The sequence below is a fragment of the Macaca mulatta genome, chromosome 11 (assembly GCF_049350105.2).
Source record: "Macaca mulatta isolate MMU2019108-1 chromosome 11, T2T-MMU8v2.0, whole genome shotgun sequence".
Lineage (NCBI taxonomy): Eukaryota > Metazoa > Chordata > Mammalia > Primates > Cercopithecidae > Macaca > Macaca mulatta.
Window position 1 is genome coordinate 117,665,475 of NC_133416.1, and position 16,244 is coordinate 117,681,718.

The 16,244-nt window shown below is 42.5% G+C and overlaps 2 protein-coding genes and 1 non-coding gene across 15 annotated transcripts in view; 1 reads left to right on the forward strand and 2 right to left on the reverse strand.

The window, feature by feature from the left end:
- Window positions 1-1,369: 1,369 nt before the first annotated feature.
- On the reverse strand, window positions 1,370-13,289 carry VPS29 (VPS29 retromer complex component). Of its 6 annotated transcripts, none has more exons than XM_001107808.5 (5): window positions 13,212-13,289; window positions 9,700-9,711; window positions 6,584-6,775; window positions 2,906-3,141; window positions 1,370-2,064 (listed from the first exon to the last, which is right to left on the reverse strand). In XM_001107808.5, exons 1-5 carry the CDS (start codon window positions 13,212-13,214, stop codon window positions 1,947-1,949), a joined length of 561 nt encoding a protein of 186 aa, XP_001107808.1. In that variant the 5' UTR covers window positions 13,215-13,289; the 3' UTR covers window positions 1,370-1,946. The 6 variants fall into 6 exon arrangements, with proteins under 6 accessions (XP_001107808.1, XP_077811212.1, XP_015008266.1 ...); XM_077955086.1 differs by having other exon boundaries at window positions 9,622-9,711; XM_015152780.2 differs by lacking the exon at window positions 13,212-13,289 and adding an exon at window positions 12,574-12,660.
- On the reverse strand, window positions 6,923-6,992 carry LOC114671188 (small nucleolar RNA SNORD50). Its single transcript, XR_003721075.1, has one exon. It is a non-coding gene; the product is annotated as a small nucleolar RNA SNORD50 (small nucleolar RNA).
- Window positions 13,290-13,362: 73 nt separating the features above from the next.
- Window positions 13,363-16,244, forward strand: part of RAD9B (RAD9 checkpoint clamp component B) — a 36,880-nt gene continuing 33,998 nt past the window's right edge. For 3 of the 8 annotated variants that reach the window (XM_028829863.2, XM_077955074.1, XM_077955073.1), the window contains exons 1-2: window positions 13,364-13,546; window positions 14,969-15,039. In XM_028829863.2, the coding sequence (XP_028685696.1) occupies window positions 13,510-13,546; window positions 14,969-15,039 (108 nt within the window). In that variant the 5' untranslated portion in view covers window positions 13,364-13,509. Of the gene's footprint in view, window positions 13,547-13,650; window positions 13,778-14,968; window positions 15,040-16,244 lie in introns of those variants that run through there. The other 5 variants (XM_028829859.2, XR_013401392.1, XR_013401393.1 and 2 more) reach the window with 5 other exon arrangements.

Sequence of the window (16,244 nt, forward strand, 5' to 3'; positions counted from 1 at the left end):
GTATTGAATTACTTTTCTTTAAATCTGACAAATGCATCATATTTCTCTGTTCACAGTAAGTCCTAAAACAGCAATATTAGAATATCCTACAAGGGCCAGGTGTGGTGGCTCATGCCTGTAATCCCAGCACTCTGGGAGGCTGAGGCGGGTGGATCATGAGGTCAGAAGTTTGAGACCAGTCTGGCCAACATGGTGAAACCCCATCTCTACTGAAAATACAAAAATTAGCTGGGCATGGTGGTGCGTGTCTATAGTCCCAGCTACTTGGGAGGTTGAGGCAGAAGAATTAGAATTGCTTGAACCCAGAGGCGGAGGCTGCAGTGAACTGAGATCACACCACTGCACTCCAGCCTGGCAACAGAGTGAGACTCCGTCTCAAAAAAAAAAAAAAAAAAAAAAGAGAAAAAAGAGAATATCCTACCAGTATTTTCTTGATTGGGCTAAGGAAAGCTCTGAAATATCCAGATACAGAACAGCATTTGACAGAGATAATGCTCTGACTTGCAAAGTAGGTGCTCAATAAATATTTGCTATTTGAATACAACTTTAAAATGTAAATACATATTTTCCCTATCTTATGAAATTGCCACATAAATAACTTGGACTCTCAGACTAGATTAAGTTGGGAGTAGTTACACTAACTTCTTTACATTATATATTACTCTAGTGTGCTTCCTTGCTAAACTTGTATTTTTTTTTTTTTTTTTTTTTTTTTGAGATGGAATTACGCTGTTGTTGACCAGGCTGGAGTGCAATGGTGTGATCTCGGCTCACTGCAACCTCCACCTCCAGGATTCAAGTGATTCTTTTTTTTTTTTTTTTTTGAGACGGAGTGTCGCTCTGTGGCCCAGGCTGGAGTGCAGTGGCGCGATCTCGGCTCACTGTAAGCTCCGCCTCCCGGGTTCACGCCATTCTCCTGCCTCAGCCTCCTGAGTAGCTGGGACTACAGGCGCCCGCCACCTCGCCCGGCTAGTTTTTTGTACTTTTTAGTAGAGACGGGGTTTCACCGGGTTAGCCAGGATGGTCTTGATCTTCTAACCTCGTGATCCACCCGTCTCGGCCTCCCAAAGTGCTGGGATTACAGGCTTGAGCCACCGCGCCCGGCCAAGATTCAAGTGATTCTACTGCCTCAGCCTCCCGAGTAGCTGGGATTACAGGCATGTACCACCATGCCTGGCTAATTCTGTATTTTTTGTATAGACAGGATTTCACCATGTTGGCCAGGCTGGTCTCGAGCTCCTGACCTCAGGTGATCCACCTGCCTCAGCCTCCCAAAGTGCTGGGATTAGGGTGTGAGCCACTGTGCCCGGCCCCTAAACTTGTATTGTTAAAACTTTTATTAAACCTTGAAAAATGGAAATAACAACAGTTTGAAGAATCACTGTTAATTTAATGTCAATATGGTATATTATTTAGCAAATAAAATCTGAGTCCAACATTATGACACAATATAAGAGAAGAGCTCTGAAAGGTCATCTCGTCCACTTCACTTTAATATTTATATGCGTAGTTTCACTTGGTTCCTCATTTTTATGTTTTTTAAAATTAAATACAGGTTATCAAGAAAGTATAAATGAAAGGTAATTGTTTATTACTAGAGAAGAGAAAAATGTATACAAGATAGTCTAGATTCTTTCTCCACATGCACTACTTTTGGAATAAAGTTCCAAATATCAACTTTGAAGATATTTACAAGGATAAATTTTTCTTAACAAGTGACCAATTACTGTGTTGTGGACATTTTTTCACAGAATCCATATACTGTAAACTAAATATATTCTTATAGTTTACAGGAAGCTTAGAGCAATTATGTATTAACAGAGAAGATGGTATTATATTTTACTGCAAAATATTATAAAAGTGATACAATTTTGTGGCTCTTAAATGTTTAATTACTTGATTTCAATAGGACAATGAAAAAAAAAATCATCAAGACAGGCCTGGCTTTAAGATTTTTTGTATTCAATTCGTTCTACTTTCACATCATCTCCAATTAGCTGATACACATAGGTGACCACTGTAGAAGCCTGGATATCCATCAACACAAATGATGGAATAATGTTTCTAGAAGAAAAAATAAATAATGTCAGTGTTTGTAGCACAAAGCAGCAGCACTATAAATTTCAATTTAAGATGACTATTTGGATTCAAAGAGAAATCTGTTACAGGTCACATGAACAGTTACCAAAAGATTGCCAAAATGGCTAGATTTATTTAAATGGTCACATGTGGCCGGGCACGGTGGCTCACGTCTGTAACCCCAGCACTTTGGGAGGCTGAGGTGGGCGGATCACCTGAGGTCAGGAGTTCGAGACTAGCCTGGCTAACATGGTGAAACCCCGTTTCTACTAAAAATACAAGAATTAGCTAGGCATGGTTGTGGGTACCTATAATCCCGGCTACTTGGGAGACTGAGGCACGAGAATCACTTGAACACGGGAGACAGAGGTTGCAGTGAGCCAAGACTGTACCACTGCACTCCAGCCTAGGTGACAGAGCAAGACTCTGTCTCAAAAAAAAAAAAAAAAAAAAGAGGGTGGGGCACATTTTTATGTATGTATGTATGTATGTATGTTTTGAGTCTCGTTCTGTCACCCTGGCTGGAGTACAGAGCCTTAAACGTGGCTCACTGCAGTCTCAACCTCCTGGGCTCAAGGGATCATCTCACCTCAGCCTCCTGTGTAGCTGGGATCACAGGTATGCACCACCACACCCAGCTAATTTTTAAATTTTTTTTGTAGAGACAGGGTCTCAAATTCCTGGGCTCAAGCAACCCGCCCTGGCCTCCCAAAGTGCTGGTATTACAGGCATAAGCCACTGTGCCCAGCCACATTTCTTTTATGAAATGTCACACAGGCAATTATTCTACTAAAGTCCCCAAATTCCCAAATTCTGTACTACTCACGTTTCCAAGGCATTATATGCCCCAGTGGCAGAACCTGGATTAATGTAGAATTTATTTTCATGCTCAAATGCTTCAAATTTGTGTGTGTGTCCCGAGATAAGAATGTCCACATCAAACTGCCTCTGCAACAGGGCTAAGCTGGCCATATCTCCCCATGGAATAACTTGATGTCCATGGATCAGACCAATTTTGAACTGTCCAACAGTCACAACTTTCTGTTCTGGATAATTCAGATTCTAATATAAGAAAGAGACATAAGAAAATACGTATTTTAGAGATACTGATGTTTAAAAAAATCAGTTTGCTTAAATATTCAATCTCGTGGATGTTTTGATGTAGTACCCCACCACACACACATTATACATTTTTTTGTTTTTGAGACGGAGTCTTGCTATGTTGCCCAGGCTGCAGTGCAGTGGTACCATCTCGGCTCACTAGGTAACCTCCGCCTACCAAGTTCAAGCAATTCTCCTGCCTCCGCCTCCCAAGTGGCTGGGATTACAGGCACCCGCCACCATGCCCGCCCAATTTTTTTGTATTTTTTAGTAGAGACGGAGTCTCACCATGTTGGCCAGGCTGGTTTCAAACTCCTGACCTCAAGTGATCCACCTGCCTTGGCTTCCCAAAGCGCTAGAATTACAGGCTTGAGCCACTGTGCCACATTTATAAATATTTTATTTCTTCTCAGTTTCGAAGGCTGCAACTATATTTAAAACATACCTTAATATAAACTGGAATTTATCATGCAATCCCTTTGTGTTTATTCCTATAGAATATGGGTTCTTTTGTGCATGTTGTAAATAATTATTCACCCCAAACTTGTGATTTTCCTTTACCTAAGGCATGTAAGTTAGGGTATGTTCAAATTATAGCTTAATATAGCCTTAATACTTTCATAGATGGCTTAAAATAATGAGAGCTAACACTTATATAGTACTTAGCATGAGCCAGGCACTACTGTAGAAGTTTTACAAATATCAACTTAATTAATACAAGTGATCCTAGGTTATATTATGATCCCCAGTTTATGGATGATGAAACAGGCACACAGAGGTTGTTTGTCCTTTCATCTCCCCATCTTTCACCTCCATGCCACCTTTAGTTTCTCCAAACTCTTTTTAAAACACAATAAAAAGACGGTATGCCCTTCAGTTTGGTTTAAAGAACCCCATTAAATAACACAAACCAACATTAATTTATGAAAAGCTTATATTCCCAGAAATACAATATATATATGTGTGTGTGTGTATATATATATATACACACACAGTTTTTTTTTTTTTTTGAGACGGAGTCTTGCTCTGTCACCCAGGCTGGAGTGCAGTGGCGCCATCTCAGCTCACTGCAAGCTCCGCCTCCCGGGTTCACGCCATTCTTCTGCCTCAGCCTCCCGAGTAGCTGGGACTGCGGCGCCCACCACCATGCCTGGCTAATTTTTTTTTGTATTTTTAGTAGAGACAGGGTTTCACCCTGTTAGCCAGGATGGTCTCAATCTCCTGACCTCGTGATCCGCCGTCCTCCCAAAGTGCTGGGTTACAGGTGTGAGCCACTGCACCGGCCCAAAATAAAATTTTCAAACTAGAATCAAGTTTATTATGCTACACCATACAATGTTGGCACTGGCAGGGGTCTTAAAAATCATCCATTCCAGTCATATGGTTACTAAGGATCAGAAGGGGGAAGTAATCTGCCAAAAACCCCATTATTAACTAATGGGAACTCCAGACAGAACTCCTTACTTTTTTTTTTTTTTTTTTGAGACTGAGTTCCGCTCTGTGGCCCAGGCTGGAGTGCAGTGGCATAATATCAGCTCACTGCTAGCTCCGCCTCCCAGGTTCATGCCATTCTTCTGCCTCAGCCTCCCGAGTAACTGGGACTACAGGCACCCAGTACCACGCCTGGCTAATTTTTTTGTATTTTTAGTAGAGATGGGGTTTCACCATGTTAGCCAGGATGGTCTTGATCTCCTGACCTCATGATTCGCCCCCCTAGGCCTCCCAAAGTGCTGGGATTACAGGCGTGAGCCACCGTACCCGGCCCAGAACTCCTTACTTGTTTTCTTTAAAGTCAGGTTTATTGAGACATGATTTACAAAGTAAAATCTTACTTTTTCATGTGTAATGATGGGTTTTGACAAATGCACATGGCTGTGTAAGCACTGCTACACTAAAGATACAGAGCAGCTCTATCACTCCTTCAAAACTCCCTCATGCCCTATAAAGTCAACCTTTGAGAAAGGAAGCCACAGGTGGGTTGCTAGCAGAGAAGTAATGTGAGCTTACTTCACTTAAAAAGGATCAAGCTGGTTGCTAGTTGGAGAATAAACTTGTTGGAGAAGGAGCAAGAGTAGAATTAGGGCCGGGCGTGGTGGCTCAAGCCTGTAATCCCAGCACTTTGGGAGGCTGAGACGGGCGGATCACGAGGTCAGGAGATCGAGACCATCCTGGCTAACCTGGTGAAACCCCCCGTCTCTACTAAAAAATACAAAAAACTAGCCGGGCAAGGTGGCGGGCGCCTGTAGTCCCACCTACTCGGGAGGCTGAGGCAGGAGAATGGCATAAACCTGGGAGGTGGAGCTTGCAGTGAGCTGAGATCCGGCCACTGCACTCCAGCCTGGGCGACAGAGTGAGACTCCATCTCAAAAAAAAAAAAAAAAAAAAAAAAAAAAGAGTAGAATCAGGAAGTTGGAATACAAGAAAATGATACAGTGGCTTGGAATAAAGTTAGTAGAGGTAGTGGCAGTGAAAAGTTCATAAGAAAAACTTTATAAACTTGGCCAAATGCGGTGGCTCACACCTGTAATCCCAGAACTTTGGGAGGCTGAGATGGGAGGATCACCCGAGGTCACAAGTTCGAGACCAGCCATGCCAACATGGCAAAACCCTGTCTGTACTAAAAATAAAAAAAAAATAGGCCGGGCGCGGTGGCTCAAGCCTGTAATCCCAGCACTTTGGGAGGCCGAGATGGGCGGATCACAAGGTCAGGAGATCGAGACGACCATCCTGGCTAACACGGTGAAACCTCGTCTCTACTAAAAAATACAAAAAAAATCGCCAGGCAAGGTGGCGGGCACCTATAGTCCCAGCTACTTGGGAGGCTGAGGCAGGAGAATGGCGTGAACCCGGGAGGCGGGGCTTGCAGTGAGCTGAGATCCGGCCACTGCACTCCAGCCTGGGTGACAGAGCAAGACTCTGTCTCAGAAAAAAAAAAAAAAAATAGCTGGGTGTGGTGGTGTGCGCCTGTATTCTCAGCTACTTGGGAGGTTAGGCAGGAGAATTGCTTGAACTTGAGAGGCAGAGGTTGCAGTGAGCCAAGATCGTGCCACTGCATTCGAGCCTGGGCGACAGAGTAAGACTCCATCTCAAAACAAACAAACAAACAAAAAAAAAACTTTATAAACTAAATGACAGCAAAAACCAGTTACAAAGCCACTTTTATTCAGTATCTATTTAGTTAGAATAAGTATTTAATGTTTACTAGGTGATCTAAATCAGTGATTTCAAACAGTAAGGGAGGGGCATGATGTATATGTATAGTAATTTTACATTTGGAAAAGAAAAAGGAAAAAAAAAAAAAAAAAGACCTTACCAGTTGAGAAACCCTGGTCTAAAGATAAAGCTTATGTAAGTAAGAATCAAGAAAGGGAGATATTTGAGAAGGGAAAGGGAAATACATCACCTCATCGAAGTCTCCTCTCACAATATGAACATCACCAGCCAGAGTCTTCAGATAGTCATAACTCTCTTTGGTGCAAAGGTTTCCTGTGCAGAGAATGTGCTGAATTTTTCCTGGCACCAGGAGTTTTTTGAATTTAGCTGGCAAACTGTTGCACCGGTGTGGGATGTGCAGATCTCCTAATACCAACACCAACTTTAAAGTGTCAAGGGGAGATAAAGCATAATGTTAAACATAATGTCAAAACAAAATAGTCTCTTCCTGTAAGCCCCTTTTAAGTCTCATAAGAGATCCCGAATCCCAGAAATTATTCATAGAGTTCCTATCATGACTATTTATTTAATATCAGAAGCTGAATCTGTAGGTATTTTTCTTCAGGTCATCAGCTTTGGGATAGGTTTCATCATTGATTGTATAATGACAATTTAAACAGACATACTTATGGTAATGTACTTTTTCTAAATCAATCTTATTTTGGTTGTAAACAGTTGTGTATATAAAATGCAGGCAATCATTCTATTTACCAAGAGTGAAATCGAGCATTCTAAAGTGATTCGATTTAGAGACCTATAAATACACTGAATTTTAAAAATTACAAAATATAAAGTATACTACTGGGCCCTACAGAATTTGGCATTTTTAAAGACTGATATGGTAATTCATATTTCTGCAGTTGTAACATGAAATATTAATCCCAGAAACATTAAAATAGTTAATAGAGAAAAATTAATTCTGTAATTTATCTGTACTAGACTGACAACTATTTGCAAGCATAGTAGCCAAAATTTGGCATTTTTGTTACTTCAAACTATTAGGCATACGTTACAGAGATACACAAACAGCCTATGTTTCAGTTTCATCGAGTAAACGTGTGCTCTTGAATTATAATCTTTGATATCTTCACTTTCCTTCATTATTAGAAGTCCTCACTGTCATACTTTTTTGGTCTGGATTAAATTGCATATATACCCTCGGTATAGTTCCCCAACTTAAAAAAAATTTTTTTTTTCCACAATCTTTCATGTATATTAGAGCATTAAAACAAAAAAGAGATCAGCTAAACAAGTGATAAATTTAGCATAAGGTGGTTTAGAGCTGCAACACAGATGACAAAAGGAAATTTTGCTTTTAAATATACAAGAATATAAACCCCAATCCTGTAAAATTTTAATTTAAAAATTTCAAGATTTCAGAAACATTAATTTAGTCATTTAACGGAATACTGTTAGAAAGATCATTTAAAAATAGTATCTGTCTGGCTGAGTGCGGTGGCTTACGCCTGTAATCCCAGCACTTTGGGAGGCCGAGGCGGGCAGAATACTTGAGGTCAGGAGGTCGAGACCAGTCTGGCCAACATGGTAAAACCCCGTCTTTACTAAAAAGAAAAATACAAAAGTTAGCCAGGCGTGGTGGCAGGCACCTGTAATCCCAGCTAATTGGGAGGTTGAGGCAGAAGAATTGGTTGAACTCAGAAGGCAGAGGTTGCAGTGAGCTGAGACGGCGCCACTGGCACTCTAGCCTGGGCAACAGCGTGAGACTCTGTCTCAAAACAAACATACAAACAAAAAAAATAGTATCTGTCCTCCAAAGGACAACAGAATCAATTTCTTTCTTTTTTTTTTTTTGAGACAGAATTTTGCTCTTGTTGCCCAGGCTAGAGTGCAATGGTGTGATCTCAGCTCACTGCCACTCTGCTTCCCAGGTTCACGCAATTCTCCTGCTTCAGCCTCCCGCGTAGCTAGGATTATAAGCACTCGCCACCACGCCCAGCAAATTTTTGTATTTTTAGTAGAAACAGGGTTTCACCACCTGACCTCAGGTGATCCACCCGCCCTAGCCTCCCAAAGTGCTAGGATTATAGGCGTGAGCCATTGCACCCGGCCCAACAGAATCAATTTCTTCACGATGATCAGTATAAGCACCTTCATTCTATACAAAATGTTTTCCTTTACAGATATTCCATGCATAAATGTACATGCCCTTTAACTGCTTTTAAAGGCATGATTATTCTTTAATATTAAGAAAACATTAAATAGCTAATAGGATAAAACAGTTTTGCTACTGCAGACTTTGTAAATGAAAATTAATCAAAAAAAAACCCAAAATGTGTGAAATTAAAATGATTACCGAAAGAAGCTTGATTCATCTTGCAACAAAAATTAAAATTTTGCAAAGAAAAGGAACTGTTATCAGGACACAGAGTTATCAGGACATAGTTTGTAATCTCAAAGTAACACAAGGTTATGAAATTAGCACACTTTAAATTGTTAAATAAGATTCTTCTTTATAAAGACTAGTTTCAGCAAGTATTTGTTCTATGACCTATATTAATTATTTCAATGCAGATCTCAGTAGACAAAACATCTGTAAAACTAAAAACCACTGAATTTTCCACCCTCACTGGTAAGCAACATAAAAGTACCTGGGTATAGAACAATCCTCATTTTAGAAGGGGATTCCTTCTGATGTGGATTGAAGTACATAGTTAGTATGGGAATCTCGCTTTGAGAAAAAGGTAAAAATAATAGATTTCTATATTTAAAAGAAGAAGAAGAAGAACCACCACAACAACCCCAAACTCATAAAAGGGTATATGTCTACAACAGGTTGAAATGTTTGGTACTAATAATGAATGAGCTGTTTAATCTGAATGTACCAGAAAGAACATTAGTAAGACATGGTACTTTATAATGATTGATGACCTAATTCTATAAAGTACTGTGGATTATCCCCAAGACTCAAGACTATTAGCAGTCTAAAGATATAACTGTATGAATGACCACACAATGATTTCAAATTAGTAGGGATCCTTACTAGGACAGAATCCTCTGGTTTCCTGCTGATGACAAAGTTATGGGGAAATAGTGTTACATAACACGTGTCATACTTTGAAACATGTTCCTGCCCAAATTCCACACGTTGACAAATCGGGATAGACATAGATTATAGAGTCCTTTAAGAAAGCAAAAGATCCTGGAAATGGCAGTCTTATAACCAACCCAATAAAAGCGTGGGAATTTGGTTACTTCCTTTCAACAGACCTTAAAAGGGTGAGAAATCCAGTCAGTAAACAGCCACCCAACCACCATTGTTAGTAGGAGCTAAGTGAAGAAACTTACTCTGTGCCCAGCCTTAGTGGAATGAAGAAGTTGATTGCAGACAGGGGGGATGAAAAAAAAAAAAAGGGTGAAACATGACCAATGTTAAAAGAAAGCAACAAAAAAATCAAAAAAAGGAGAACAAAAAACCCATACCAAATGAGCAAACAATTGTTAATGATTTCTGAGTGTTATGAAAGAAAATGTTAAAAATCAGCTGTGCTCAAAACAATACCAAAAGAAACATTTGCTTTATTTCTGAACATGACACACACACTTTTTAATAAATTTGTCTTGTCAATTTTTTCTATTTTTCTTAATCTTGTTCTGTACATTGACTTCCATCTCTGTTTTCCATTCTGTTTAGATTTTCATAAGGTTTTATAAAATAATGAATTTAGATTTCTACAAGACATTGTGGAAAATTTATCATCAGTAATAGCTTAAAGGCTAACATTTTCTGGATTCTTAGGGTCTTATTGTTCAAGTACACGGATTTTAATTATCTTACATTCAAAATTCTAGTAGCTGGAAAATTATGCTGCAGCTAGGTGATCTTTTGTAGCTGATGCAACACAGCACCATGAATACATTATCAAGTGATGAATAAATCAACTAAAGGTGAAGACAAAATAATAAAAACAAATACATTTATCCAGGTAAAACTGGACCTTTCCCACACCTGAATTTGCTGCCCACAGACTCTGGACACTGTACTGACTGTTGAACGTCTGCATCCTTTGCCAAATAAAATGCTTTTAATCATTAAAGAACTGGCTAATGCTAAATTTTTCCCAGTTCTATTTCATATGAAAAATGATGTTCCAGTACAACTACCCTAAATAAGAGGGCCCACCTTTCAAACAACTTAAGAAACATTAATATTTTGAAACCATGGCAAGTAATTATGTCTTCTCCCATGGATAGGTGTCTCGAAATTACTGTAAACTGGATTACTTTAAATTGGAGTCTGTTTAGAAGCAAAAATTATAAGCGAGATTAAAGATTTTAAAGACGCATGCACCATAAATCTTTGGCTGCCACGTCTGTAAGTCCCCTCTTGAAAAGGCTGCTTGTCATGCAATAGTAATAATCTTAAAAATGCATGGTTTCAGGCCGGGCGCGGTGGCTCAAGCCTGTAATCCCAGCACTTTGGGAGGCCGAGACGGGCGGATCACGAGGTCAGGAGATCGAGACCATCCTGGCTAACACAGTGAAACCCCGTCTCTACTAAAAATACAAAAAAAATTAGCCGGGCGAGGTGGCGGGCGCCTGTACTCCCAGCTACTCGGGAGGCTGAGGCAGGAGAATGGCGTGAACCCGGGAGGCGGGGCTTGCAGTGAGCTGAGATCCGGCCACTGCACTCCAGCCTGGGCAACAAAGCCAGACTCCGACTCAAAAAAAAAAAAAAAAAAAAAAAAAAGCATGGTTTCTTTGGTTTCCTTGTAAAAATAAAGAAGAATGTAATAAATGTCTATAAGAGGTAGACGTCCCTTTACAGCCAACCTCCATCAACACAAATATGAAGATAATCACAGCTCCATTTCAAACAACTGACTTTTTAAGAGTCAAAGGCACCTTTGAAAATATGATTACAGGCCGGGCACGGTGGCTCACGCCTGTAACCCAGCACTTTGGGATGCCGAGGCGGGTGGATCACAAGGTCAGGAGATCGAGACCATCCTGGCTGACACGGTGAAACCCCGTCTCTACTAAAAAATACAAAAAACTAGCCGGGCGAGGTGGCGGACGCCTGTAGTCCCAGCTACTCGGGAGGCTGAGGCAGGAGAATGGCGTGAACCCGGGAGGCGAGGCTTGCAGTGAGCTGAGATCCGGCCACTGCACTCCAGCCTGGGCAACAGAGCCAGACTCCATCTCAAAAAAAAAAAAAAAATGCATGGTTTCTTTGGTTTCCTTGTAAAAATAAAGAAGAATGTAATAAATGTCTATAAGAGGTAGACGTCCCTTTACAGCCAACCTCCATCAACACAAATATGAAGATAATCACAGCTCCATTTCAAACAACTGACTTTTTAAGGCACCTTTGAAAATATGATTGCCGGGCGCGGTGGCTCACGCCTGTAATCCCAGCACTTTGGGAGGCCGAGGCGGGCGGATCACAAGGTCAGGAGATCGAGACCACGGTGAAACCCCGTCTCTACTAAAAATACAAAAAATTAGCCGGGCGCGGTTGTGGGCGCCTGTAGTCCCAGCTACTCGGGAGGCTGAGGCAGGAGAATGGCGTGAACCCAGGAGGCGGAGCTTGCAGTGAGCCGAGATCGCGCCACTGCACTCCAGCCTGGGCGACAGAGCGAGACTCCGTCTCAAAAAAAAAAAAAAAAAAAGAAAAAAAAAGAAAATATGATTACAGGCCGGGCACGGTGGCTCACGCCTGTAACCCAGCACTTTGGGAGGCCGAGGCGGGTGGATCACCTGAGGTCGGGAGTTAGAGACCAGCCTGACCAACATGGTGAAACCCCGTCTCTACTAAAAATACAAAAATTTAGCCGGGCATGGTGGTGGGCGCCTGTAATCCCAGCTACTCGGGAGACTGAGGCAGGAGCTGAGGCTTTAATCTGGGCGGCAGAGGTTGCAGTGAGCCGAGATCGCGGCACTGCACTCCAGCCTGGGCGACAGAGCGAGACTCCATCTCAAAAAAAAAAAAAAGAAGAAAAATACGATTACAGCTATAAGGCCTCTCTAGTAGAGGCCCCCAATTTTTATGTAGGAAGGTCTGAGGGGCACCAACCTACTGGGGGTGAAGGGGTGATTGCTTGAAGGTGGCTGGAGACTAGGCAAGTCTCCAACACCGGCATTCTCCCCAGAAAAAATGTATATATTCATAAAAATTTCCTAACAATTTCAAGGAGTTCACACATCATTAAGGAATCCTACCCTAAAGGGGCGTAGCAACCCGTGGAAAGAAGTAGTTCCAGCAATTGCAAGCGCCAAATCCCGCCCTCTGAGCGCACACCTGTTCATTTCAATGGCAGCTGGATGTTATTTCAGGGGCGAAGAGGGTCGTTTATTCCCTTTCCCTAGATGGGAAACTTAAACGGGTACGAAATTCTGCTCGCTACTTCCCGTTCTGCATTCGAGAGGCCAGCTTCCACCACTACACCCCAACCAGCGGGAGATGCTTTTTTGCGGGAAAGGAGTAGGAAACGTCTGGAAACAGAGGAGGACCGTGCCCCTATCCCCGGAACACTCGAGGTATAGAATCAATGGCCTTCCCTGGCTCGGGAGTGCGGGTCTCGTGACAGGTCGGGCAGCTTAGATGGGCCTTTTTACTCTTTGGATGGCCTCTGGCCCCTTGGGGCCGGGATACGAGACCTAGGCCAGCCGCACCCAGAGGTGGCCGCTCCCTTCCTTCCCTAGCCCTCTTCCTGGGCCTTTCCCAGGCCAGCGCGTAGGCCCTGACGCCGAGGCCTCCGGGATTTCCCAATCCCTCCTCCTGGGACTCCCCACAGCTCCCAACAACGCAGCACCCCAGCCGAGAGCCAGGCCTCTGTCGCCACAGCTGCAGCCCTCACCATCCTGTCACCGGGCTCCGCTCAGTCACCACCGCCGCCGCCGCCCTCTTCCTCAGGCTCCTCGGCGACCCGCCTACTTAACCGCAACCAATGAGCACAGAGGGCGACAGAAATTGCCGTACGGAGGCCCACACGGGCCCTTCCCCGCTGTAAAGCAGTTTGGGAACTTGTGGAGGCGGGGTGGTGGAGTGCAGAGACAAGATCGAGAAGCTTCGAAAAGCGCGGGCAACATCCGGGCACCTGGGCCGTCGAGCTGAGGCGCGCCTTCCGGGCCTGCTTTTTAGAGCGTGTGGTAGCCATGCTGAAGTGCGTGATGAGCGGCAGTCAGGTGAAAGGTGGAGCGGCCTTTGTTGTCTTCCCATTTAGCAGAGGGAAAAGCAGACGTTAATAGGTCGTCCCTACCGTCGTCTAATTTTTCCTCTTTGCCTTTATGTGCAAGGACTGAGGACGCACGCCCTGGCCACAGTCCCACCCACTGAAGGTCCTGTTAGCTTCTGAGGGGAGCATGAGGACCCATCTCGTGTTACTTAAAGGCAGATGTAATATGGGTGGTATCCGGGAAATAGGTTTGTACCATGGGGCCACAAACTCGGGAAGCTGAGGACTGCATGGGGAGGAGTTGAGATAAAAAAATAATGCTTGGACAGTAAAAGTATTTTTTGTGCCAAGAGAAAAGCATTAACCTGTTTGGTTTTTTTTCCCCCCAGATTCTACCATTTTTAAAAATGTTTGACCTTGGAAAAGTCACTAAATCTCTTTGGGGCTCGGTCTCTAAAACCGAAACGGGGGTAATGAGCACCTTCGTCACAGAGTTTGTTTGGAGTCAGTGAAATGGAAATGCATGTAAAGAGCCCAGTAATAGCTGGAATGTACAAAAACTATTAGTATTGTAAACGGCGCTTTCAAAATGGAAATTAGGCCGGGCGCCTTGGCTCACGCCTGTAATCCCAGCACTTTGGGAGGCCAAAGTGGGTGAATCACCTTAGGTCGGGAGTTCGAGACCATCCTGGCTAAGATGATGAAACCCCGTCTCTACTAAAAATACAAAAATTAGCCGGGTACGGGGTAGGCTCCTGTAATCCCAGCTACTTGGAAGGCTGAGGTGAGAGGATCGATTGAGCCTGGGAGGTCGAGGCCTGCTGTGAGTTGAGCTCGCGCCACTGCACTCCAGCCTGGGTGTCAAGAGTGAGACTCTCTCAAAAAAAAAAAAAAAAAAAAAATGAACATTAACAGTGTCATACGGGATCAGACTAGTGTGTTTTCCCGCCCTAAATATGTTTTGTGGTGGGGAAGTCTGGCTACCCTCAAACATCAGAGATGTATGTTGAATACCCCTGATTTCTCACTCATGACTTGTTGTGACTTCGATATCAAGCTATTAAAACCTCTTCAGATTATCTTCTCCATGCACTGTTTTCACAGTTTTTGGGGGAGTCAAATACATTTATCTAAATCAACTTGTAAAATATATTAGTATGGAAACTGGTTTGCCACAGTAGCTCCATGTAACACTGTAAACATATAGAAGGATGAATTTCGGTCAGTTTTATCATTTCACATACTACAAATTTATTGAGCCCTTTCTATGTGTCTGGCATTTTGCCAAGGGTATACTGTATAAAAGTAATATAGCATTAGTCTATAAGATACTGTTCTTTTTGAATTTCTCCAGTCCTCTGAATGCTGAACTAGTCTTGTGATTTGTTTTCATTGTTAGAGGGAAAGAATATAAGCATCACCTTTCTTTTTCTCCATAGTATTTGGGAAAGCAGTTCAAGCTCTATCACGAATTAGTGACGAGCTCTGGCTAGACCCATCTAAAAAAGGTGTAAGTAAGAAAGTTAATAGATCATGTATTAAGGCAAGAGGAGGTGTTTAAAGATCCCAGTCCAGATTGAATGTTAACTGGGAAATCCAGAAGTTGTAATTATCCCTTTCACTGTTTATCTTTATTTTACATATCCGAATATACTTAGAGCATAGTAAAGTTGAAAATATGCAGATAAGCTTGATTAATTTAAACTGGAAGTCACAAGCTGGTAGTCAAGAGACTGGCTACGGTCTGCAGGAATGTTTGTTGGCCTGTACTGTTTTTGTTTTTGTTTTTTTTTAATTTGAAATAATTTCCAACATTTAAAAATTGAGGCCAGGTGCAGTGGCTCACGCCTGTAATCTCAGCACTTTGGGAGGCCGAGGTGGGTGGATTACCTGAGGTCAGGAGTTCGAGACTAGCCTAGCCCACATGGTGAAACTCCGTCTCTACTAAAAATATAAAAATTAGCCTGGCATGGTGGTGGGCACCTGTAATCCCAGATACTCGGGAGGCTGAGGTGGGAGAATTGCTTGAACCCAGCAGATAGAGGTTGCAGTGAGTGAACTGACATGGTGCCACTGCACTCCAGCCTGGGCAACAGAGTGAGACTCTGTCCCCCCTCTCAAAAAAATGAGAGAGTCCAATTTTTCCTGCTTCTCATGAAAATTCAGAAGACCTGACAGTTTTGGGACTGCATTCATTCCCAAGTGGAAGTAGTTGGCTGAAACTGAATAATGGTTTCCTCCCTTAGACAAGGTATGAGACCACCAATATGCTGTAACTCCCTTATGTATTGCCTTCTGCCATTTCACACATTAAGGTTAAGGCCCATGACTGGGTGTGGTAGTTCACAAATGTAATTCCAGCACTTTGGGAGGCTGAGATGGGAGGATCACTTGAGCCCATTAGTTCGAGACCAGCCTGAGCAACAAAGCAAGACCTTACCTGTCTCTACAAAAAATTTTTAAAAATTAGTCCGGTGAGGTGTTGTGTGCCTGTAGTCCCAGCTACTTGGGAGGCTGAGAGGAGGGAGGATTGGTTGAGGTCAGGTGTTTGGAGGCTGCAGTGGTACCGTTGCACTTCAGCCTGGCCAACAGGCTATTTTTTTTTTTTTTTTTAAAAGTAAAAAAATTAAAAGAAAGTTAAGGCCACTGTAGGCATTTACTATTTTATGTTTTCAACATGCAAACTTTTAGATTTAACACGTATATGTATTCAAT

Coding starts and splice junctions, on each gene's coding strand:
- VPS29 (XM_015152780.2), bottom strand. CDS start 12,660: ATGAACAGGTGTGCGCTCAGAGGGCGGGATTTGGCGCTTGCAATTGCT. Junction 3,142..6,583: donor TGAGAGGAGACTTCGATGAG/GTGATGTATTTC, acceptor TTCTTATATTAG/AATCTGAATTATCCAGAACA. Junction 2,065..2,905: donor GCATATAATGCCTTGGAAAC/GTGAGTAGTACA, acceptor TTTTTCTTCTAG/AAACATTATTCCATCATTTG.